The following is a 9458-nucleotide window of genomic DNA, read 5'->3' as shown; positions in this document are numbered from 1 at the left end:
CAGAGTAAGTAACCACGCTGGAATCAACTGAAGTTGATGTCCAATGACATTTTTCACAGGACAAACAGGAGAGCTGGTGTTTTTGTGATCGGAAGCATGAATACATACAGCTATGAAAATGGTTCTCGCTCGAGCCACCGTCTAAAAACAAGAGGAGGGAATCCAGAGCATGACACACTAGTGCTAGTCAAAATAGACCACTGTTTGAGAAATGTTGTATCTTTTCATTTCAGGTACTGGCAGTGCTCAGTAGGTCTTGAAACCGGTGGAATATATCATGGCAAAAGTGAATGCTTGGAGAATAATTCACAAGAGGTGGTGGTGTGCCAGACATAATTCTGTCTTTCATTTTATTCCACTAAAAGAAGTAAAAGAGCTTAAAAGACAACGGTATTTTTTTCTGAGTGCCCAACTGCTATCAGTGCCACACTTTCCTACAGCAGGTTAATTTATCTTTATGCAGTCCTGTATGTCAACTCCATTCACTAAAGCTTATTGGATTGGACTCTGTACCTGAATCCTGCACAGCCAGATTATGGCTTCCATCCTCATCTCCAGTGGAAGTGCTGTTAAGAAGAGGATGTTTCGTCTTGAATAGTGCCAAAATACCAGTCTGATGAGCACTGACCTGGGCAAGTTACAGGGAGGCCTACTAATGAAGGAAAGACCTCACTGCAAAGCTTCAGTCCACTGCAGCCCTGGACTGCATTACTGCAAGTTAGACAGAAATCTTCTGGCCTTCTCTGCACTGGTCAATGCGCAGCTGAAGATGTGGGCCAGCTGGAGATCAGCTAAAAAGGGAAAAATAAGACTGCTGGTAGATGTAAAATCCATAGTCGGGGAGGAGAGACTGAGTCACAGGCCTAGAGAAAAGTGAAGACTGGTAGTCTTTGGGTTTGCAAAAAAAAGCTGCTGCAAAAAGAGTGGGAATAAACAGTTCTCCTTATCCACCAAGAGCAGAAGAAGGAAAAGCAGCTTTGAAGGTTCTGTCATCTGTGAAAGTTTTAGATGATTTAATTGTGGACTTAAATTTTTGGAAAATATTTGTTTTCTCTTTTAGGTTCTTCCTGGAATCATCTCTTTAAACTAATGAGACATTTAAGCTAGACATTAGGAAGCATTTTCTAATGATGACAATGACTACATCCCGTCACACATTGCTACAAAGGTTAGGTGATTCAGCAGACGTCTGCTGGGAGTGGGCTGGGCATCGCCGACCCCTCCGTGGCGGGGGGGAGGCAGGGGATGACCTCGGCAAGCCCCAGTCAGTCCCGTTTCCTATCACTCCGGCAAGTCTGAAGATTTACTTTCACCCTGAAGGTAATCAGTCAGTCATGATTTTGACCTACAGTTTAATGTGCTCTCTTGCTATAGTTACAGACATCCTCCTTCTGGTTATGCTCCCTGCTGTGACTAATGGCATCTTTGCTGTTAAAGAGGTGGTTTTTAAAGAAAAAGATCCAAGTTGCAGTGATGTTACTGAGTTTACAGCTTTAGCAAAAACAATGGCACAGCAGTCCTTACTATGGCCTATGAACTGGACGTTTTTCGGGTGCAAATGTGTATGTGTATATTTATACACCTTTCTCAAAATCCCTAAATACACAGAAAGCAACAATTTTTTTGTTACTGTTTATGCAACGGATCATCAGTTTGGGTGTTCACTATTCACAGTGGAGTATGTTTAAAGTTCACTTACTCCATTCATACAAAATATTCTTGATCAGCCCAAGTTTTTTGAAAACTGAATTGTTTTGCACAAATGCAAACAAAAATGGAAACAAGTTTGCAAAGAATCAGGAACTGAATATCACACAAGATCCTGAGATGCAAAGCAAACTTTACTAATGCGATTCTTCCAGTGTGATTTTTTTGGAAGATGTTTAAGGGTGATATGAGGAACCATTTGTTAAAGAGAAAACCATAAGGATTTTAAAGGTATTTTGCAAAGTGCAGCTTACCTCAACCATTAGTAAATACTCCTTCTGAAGACACTGTAATGATTGAAGGTAGTTCTCCAAACTGAAGAACAGGTTTCTAGATTAAGTGATGAGACCACTTTAAAGAAATTCAGCTGATTTTGTGTGTGTGTGTGTGTGTGTGTGTGTGTGTGTATGCTGAAGGAAAAGAAAAATTTGGGAAAATGCTGCATTTGTTTAAATCTTCTCTTTGTTTTTGCTTTCTAAATAGGTTCCCTGTATCTGTTCACCTCTAAGGCCAATTAAATTCAAAGGCAGCAGATCACAAAAGCTAAAGCTGCTTGACCAAAATTTCTACTCTGTGTGGCAAGAAAATCAGCAGAAAGTAGCTCGAGTTTTGCTTTTCTTTGCTAGAGAAGACTGCAGATGTCATCTGGATGCTAAGTGGAGTCATTGTACAATCGTGTTAGATGCCCTGTCCTCATTCAATATTGTTGCAGGTAACAGTACCTGTGTTCTTCAGGAAAGGATCAATGACACAAAGGTAGTTTTCTGCTGCAGGGAGAAAACAGACAATTAGAAAAATCACTATTTGTATTCAATCTCTGTTTACACTGGTTGACCACATCTCTTGCAAGCGCGTATTTCTCTCTAGCTTCAGAAATACACAAATATATCAGCACCAGAAGTCTCCTCTCGTTTTACTTTGCAATTCAGGAATGCTTTATTAATCAACGCAAGATGCATTCATTGAACTGGATTAATCCTGCATAAGTAATTTTGAAATTTCCTGCTGAAGTTATTTTTCATTTCTGGGAACAAATCACGTATTTGGATTTTCATATATCAGGATCACAGAGATTTGCCACAGTCAGATTTTAATTTTAGTTACATCTGAGCTGGCTTATATATTAGGGCACATAGTTTTGCATGAGAGCATCTTCTAAAATCTGTAATTGGTGTGGAACACTGACATGCACAGAATACATCTGACAAGGTCCAGAGAGTTAGGTTCAGTTTCGCTGATCAACATCTATGCTGCAGATTAACTGAATCTTTTATGGCGTTACGAGCCCTCCAGAATTCATTAGTGTACTTTCCCTTCCCGCTCACCACTCTGACCTCCAGCGCTGCCAGCACTGCTTCCTTGGTCTGGACCTGAGAGGCTGAAACACTGACTCTTTTTTGCTGCTGCACTTAGCAACAGAAATGAGAATGTGTATCTTAAAACTGTTCAGGAGTGTGTATGTTAGCAATTACTGTTTTGCCCTTTTTAGCACTGTTTGGGATTTCCGTCTCCTTTGTCTGTACCCGGAAAGCTTCACTTAAATTGCAAGCTGAAATATGGTCTGTCCTTTAAAAGCAAGAGAACTAGAGAACTATTCTGGTGAGTTGTTATAATACAATACAAACTGGTATATATAATGAGGTTTGGCATGGATTTTTCTCAGAAATTGGCTTACAGATGCAGCTAGCACAGTAAATCATTGTATTAAAAGCGGGAAGGGGGACAAACACGTGAAGGAAAGCAATGCCAGCTTTTGGGAGGTGGGTGCACAGTACCTCTGAATACAATGCTATGATCAATGAAAAGCACATTTCTGAATCTTTGCCCTCCTTAAGGACACGCATATGGGTTGCAAGTCAGCAGCAACCCAGCCTTCTCACGCTTCTGGGGCAGTGGATGGGACCACAGCTCAGGGCCAGGGAAATAGCTCCATTCACTGGTCTGTTGTTTTCCAGGCCCAGCTCCACAAAAGTATTTAGGCAAGTTTGTCATGCTGAGGAGGAGGAGGAGAAGATTAGTGTTTGGCAGGAAGGACAGCAGAGAAGAAGAATGGAGGAACAGTCCAGGTGTCCAACTCCCAAAGGCAACTCTCATCTGTGAATCAGAAATGGAGAAGATACTTCTTTCCAGCCCAGCGGGGACTGGGACGTGCGACACATCTGCTCTTATGCTTCTCACCACCAGCAGCAGCTCTCCTCCCTTGCCACAGGTGCTGACTGTTGTTGGGTGCTTGCCGCAAGCCCAGGCACCGCAGAGCCGTGCTGGGCACCTATCTCATGATTTTTGTTGCGCTGAAGTCTGCGCATTGAAAGCTTGCACACTGCAACACCTAAGTACTCTGCTGATTTGATCCTTCTGCCTTGACAGCTAGACCACTATAAATGATTAGCTGAAGAAAACAGGAGCAGTACCATCACCAAGCGCCTATTTAGTTTCATGTTTATTTCATGTCCTCTCTTATTGCATTTTCTCGTGTTTCTCTTCTGCTCTTTGTGTCGCCTCTCCTGTCATTTCTTTCCAGGCTTGCTCTGATGTGCACTTCTCAGAAACCATCTTTGCCTTCCTCATTATTCCAGCCCTTACTTTCTCTGTGCCCTCGATCCACAAGAACTTCCCACTTTCTCCTCTCACAGGCTCTCGTTTTCTATTTTTCCCTTTCATTCTTACCTCTTCTTTCTCGCTTCATTCCCTTCCTTTCTAAATCATATCTCTGCCCACTGGTTCCAGCTTCTCCTCTTCTTTCTTCTCCTACATTACTTTAAAAAAAAAAAGCTTAAATCTGTCTTCCTTCCTATTGTGAAATAAACTCATTAATAAAACAGCCCTATTCATTGTGCTATCTTACCGTAGATGCTGCTGGCTCGCCTCTCCCTTTCTCATAAAAGATTTGAACAGGACTGATCCCGTCTCATTAGACCAGACTCTATCATTGCGCCCTCAGCCACCCCCCAGCACAGCTCACACTTACTGTAAGCACGGGGGTCAGGGACTGCCTTTTTGTTTGCTCAGTGCACCCACTTGGTTTGCACAGGAAGGTTCTGTTCCATGGCAAAGGTTGGTAGGCACTGATAAATAATACATGTAGTGTAGTAAGTGGTATTGATAATGATTCTGTTCCCTGGTAAATCCCCTGCCTGTACCTTGTCTTCTCAGCCTGGCAATACCTCTTGTCCCAACTCCTCTACTGCTCACCCGTGCCAGCACTTCCCTCCAAGAACAGAAATACCCATAGTTAGAAGGGTTAATCGCAGGGGGGGACATTTTGAAGAGGAAAGAAATTACCATGACTAGCATTAAATTCCCCAAAGCTTTTAACCGGGCGGCGTCCTTCTCGCTTATCTTACCATGGGACGGAGGAACGGGCAGAGCTGCGCAAGGCAGAGGCATTTCACAGGCGTCTGATCGCATCAGTAGGCTTCTGAGGTCAGACCCTGCCAGTGGGCACGCAGGTGGGGCTTTCCCTGCTGGAAGCACAGGCCAGGCACGTGCGCTCAGGGGAAGACTCTGACTCACTACATTTTACTGCGTCGCTGCGTTTACAAGCACTGAGTAATGACACTTGGAGAACAATGAGGCAGTTATGTACGGCCACAAAATAAAAGAAGTTTACACATCTACATGATAAAAAAAGTTCCAAAGAATTTAATGTAGATATTATTTATACATACACTTTATAAGTAGGAATATGGCAGACAGTTGAATTAGTACATAAAGTTTTATTTAAAGTTTCCCCCCTACAAGCAAGCTTCATTTACACAGTCTAGTACTGTACAAAATTTACATTCTTTGTGTGACTTATTCAGTTAGCACTTTCCTTGGTCATGCCTTCCTAAAAGATAGAAAGATTTACATACAGTCCTCATAAATCTTTAAATTATCTTGGTAAAAAAAAGAACCACTTAAAAGGACAACAAATATCCTTTAAAAATGGTACGTTTTAGTAGAGACAGGTGACAGTCAGTGCTTAATGGCAGACCTTATTCTGATCTTAAATGTCATTCAAGGTTTCCTCATTTAGTATCTTAACAGTTTCCTTTTTATATATATTTATATTTATATATTTTCAACAGGAAAGGAAAAAAAAAGTCATGATTGCACCAAATATATTTTACAAGGGATCCCTTGGATCTGAACAATATAAATAAATAGAAAACCAACTAAGATTGCACTATAGAGTAGAAATGGATTGAGATTTCAGGATATACACTCCACCTTTATGAGTTCCTTAGTGATGCTCACTGGAAAACTCCCCAACGGCACATTCAAATATTAGCATCTTCAGATAATTATTTTGTTTAAACATTTTTTTCCAGGCGTGCAGCTACCTCATCAATTGGGTTATTGCATTTGTACCATATCAGTCTTTACTGCATTACTCCAATTTTACAACTGTGTAATTCTGCTGCAAGCAAGGGAGTTGCACGGCAATAAAACTGGACTGATGCCAGAGAGAAACAGTCCCATGGTATTTGCTCTCCGTTATTTATATTGCTCTCAAGCTTCAATATATAGCGTAATTTCTGTGTACATTCGCCCTCTTTCTATTTTGCAAAGCAAATAATGAATTCTTCCTCCCATCTATTGCCTCTGCAGCAGAAATCAACCTCCAGTAGTTGCCTGCTCCTTGCTTAATGCACTAGCATTAAGTCCTATCATGAAAGATATGCGGAGGCTTGAAAATGCAGGATCTGAGTCTCCCTTGCCTCTTATCTGGTGCAGCCAGTTACAACTAGGCAAATTAAAGGCCAGATTCTTAGCTGACATAAACCAAAGTACATCCGTTGGCTTCAACGGAGCAATGTCAGTTTATACCAGCGAAGAGGATGGTCCTGAGGGTAATGGATGCAGCACCAGTAAACCACAATGGAAGAACTATGCATATACTTTGCTGAGGTGTGGACGATTATGTTAACTGCAAGGGGGTGAAGAATCGGGCTCAGATTTTGTCACTGCTTTTGCAAAGCCAGGACAGAAAGACACAAGCTTAAAACGTGGACAGCCTGATTTGTGCAAACAACTATGGGTTCATGAAGCGAGTCCTAAATGCTACTGGTCCAATGTGGTAGCGTTCTGAACTCACTTTGCAGCGTGTAAATAATTACACAAGCTATAAGGCAGTGGAAAGTCTCGCCTCCTATTACTTTGGATCAATAGTAAAAATCTTTCAGAGTACATTTTAAGATCAACCACACAGGAGTATTTTAACTATTTACCAGTGTCTCTCCAAAATTGTGCATAATCATTTAAGAGTCCAAAGTAATACACTTATAGTTAAATGCAGTCTTCTTGTCTTTGGAAGCAACTAGCATGGATGCTCCTATCAGGTTGGTGAAAAGTAAGTAAGGGTGCTGGTGCTTCGTTAAGTCGTCACAGAAATAACTTACTCTACGAACCCAGAATTTAAGGTGTAGGACCAAATTTCTGTTGTACTAATGTAAAAACAGTCATTCCATGTGATTTCAGTGAAATGACTCTGACTTTACACAAGTGTGATTAGAAGAATTTGATCCTAATCCCTAGGCTGCTATTGCAAGAAGTGCTCTGTAAAGCATGTCTTTCATTGTAGTCTGCTTTCCGCTGCACTTACACGTGGGGACTTTGAAGGCAGAGTGTATTAGTTGCCAAGCTGTGCAAAAACTGAATGATATTTCTTTACCTTTTATAATCTTCTGATGCTGTGTTGCTTGCAGAGCATGTGAAGTAGCTGTAGGTTAGGATTACAGAGGAGGAGACAATTCTGCAATGCAGTGTGAGCTTTTCACTATCTGAATTCTGAAGCATTCATGAAAACAACATCCTCATGACTTCAACACAGATCACATGCAGGTAGATACAATGCACAATACTGATCTTGTCTCTTCAGGCTGTATTTGAACATTTAGCCTTCATTTTTTTTAAAGTTAAATTTGATGTGAGGAATATCTCTGCAGCAGGAAAAAGTTAAAATCAGTCTGAAATGGCAGTCTGTCAGCATGTAATGTTCGGTGTGTTTTAGCTACTTGCTTCATAAGACACCGGCATCTATCTGAGCTGGGACAACACTTGGTTTTTGTTTTCTTTTAGTTTGCTCCTAAAGCATAAATATGGAATAAGGGGTCAATTATGGTAGCTTTGTTTTAACAGGAATCCTGTCCTAATAAAATATTTACGTCACCCGTCATTATTTTCCCAAATGCAGTCAGTGTTCGTGTCAGTGCTCCTTGACTATCATTTGTTGTACGGTACGCAGGCTGGCAATATGACAGTTGAACAAGCAGGTCCTGCAAGTGGCTCAGCAACATCTCCTTCTAGTTCTGTCCAAGTCCCTTTCTCAGGACTATAGCAAATAGTAGAAGATTTGTAGGCTCCCTGTAATAGAACAAAAAGTCATATTAAATGTGGCTTTGGTAAAAACCAAGTCACACATCAGCTTTAAAGAAAGATGTTTGAAAGTGACTCATGGTTTTGAGCTCTAATTTAGGAGCCTTTCAAGAGGTTTGGTTTTCGTATGGGCTGAACACCCAGCCTCTGCAAAGCAGGCTGCTTTACAAGCGCCTTATAAGCAGAGCTATAAGCATACAGTCCCGTCAATCACTTTTGCCAAATTTAATCTGATTTTTATATTACTCCAGATCAGTGAATACAGTCTGATAATAACTCATCTAAATAGAAAAGCACGAACGTGAACAAATACTCCATGTTCTCCACAAGTTGAAAACCAAACCAAAACCAGCCGCTGCAGCTACTTCATCCCTCGTCTCCTCTCCATCCCATCTGAGTAATACACAGATTGGCTGCAAGAGCTCAGAAGGAATGGAGGGGTCATTGCAGAAAGCAGGTACACACCATACTCCAGCTGTAGCCTCCTACAAGGTAAATACTGTCGTCAAGCACTGCGCAGCCAGGGCCACTGCGACCCTCCAGAATAGGAGTCTGGAGGATATTCCACTGGTCGCCTTTTGGATCGTAGCATTCCACAAGCATTACATCGAGATGGGAGAAACCTGGATGAGGGCATTGAGAAAAGAGAACGTGCGTTATGACATGCTGTTTTATTATTTGTTTTACTGTTAAATTTATTACAGTTACAATTATATTATTACAATTATAACACCATTGTTAAACTTTCTTCTAGAAAATATGGACATATACATTTAAGCCATCTTCTGTAATGTTAATGTCTCATTATTTCAGTTCAAATAAATCTGTTGAAAGCTTTTACTATTAGTTCTACAGTCTTCTACAAATCACAAGTACATATAAAACCTGAACAGATCAGAAAGTAACACTCAGTAATAACCTATCAATGATGAAAGCAGATTCAAGTAATATTCCTCCTCATCTATCAGTGCTAATGTGAGTTTGAACATGTAGGAAAAGCCTGTCCTGGCAGTCTTTCTCAAAGGTCAGCAGATCTAATCTATTCAAAAGTCAACAGATTAAATCTCACTCAGAAATCACTGTCTAATGAGTCAAGGTAGAGCTTAGACAGCTGATGCCACTTCATTCCAGAGGGATAAGGTGCTTAGAATCATAGAATCATTAAGGTTGCAAAAGACCTCTAAGATCATCGAGTCCAACCATCAACCCAACACCACCATGTCCACTAAACCATGTCCCTAAGCCCTCATCTACCACGTCTTTTAAATACCTCCAGGGATGGAGACTCAACCACTTCCCTGGGCAGCCTGGTCCAGTGTTTAACCACTCTTTCAGTAAAGACATTTTTCCTCACGTCCAAACTAAGCCTCCCCTGGCACAACGTGAGGCAA

The 9458-nt window shown here is 41.2% G+C and overlaps 1 protein-coding gene across 1 annotated transcript in view; it reads right to left on the bottom strand.

The window, feature by feature from the left end:
• Positions 1–6801: 6801 nt before the first annotated feature.
• The window catches only part of KLHL14 (kelch like family member 14), a gene marked incomplete at its 5' end in the record, with an annotated part of 68211 nt that continues 65554 nt past the window's right edge, over positions 6802–9458 (bottom strand). The window contains 2 exons of the mRNA XM_009285655.1: positions 6802–8055; positions 8533–8690. Of these exons, the coding sequence (XP_009283930.1) occupies positions 7915–8055; positions 8533–8690 (299 nt within the window). The remainder of the gene's footprint in view (positions 8056–8532; positions 8691–9458) is intronic.

The sequence above is a fragment of the Aptenodytes forsteri genome, unplaced genomic scaffold (assembly GCF_000699145.1).
Source record: "Aptenodytes forsteri isolate BGI_AS27 unplaced genomic scaffold, ASM69914v1 Scaffold23, whole genome shotgun sequence".
Lineage (NCBI taxonomy): Eukaryota > Metazoa > Chordata > Aves > Sphenisciformes > Spheniscidae > Aptenodytes > Aptenodytes forsteri.
This window is presented reverse-complemented; position numbering and strand designations above follow the sequence as displayed.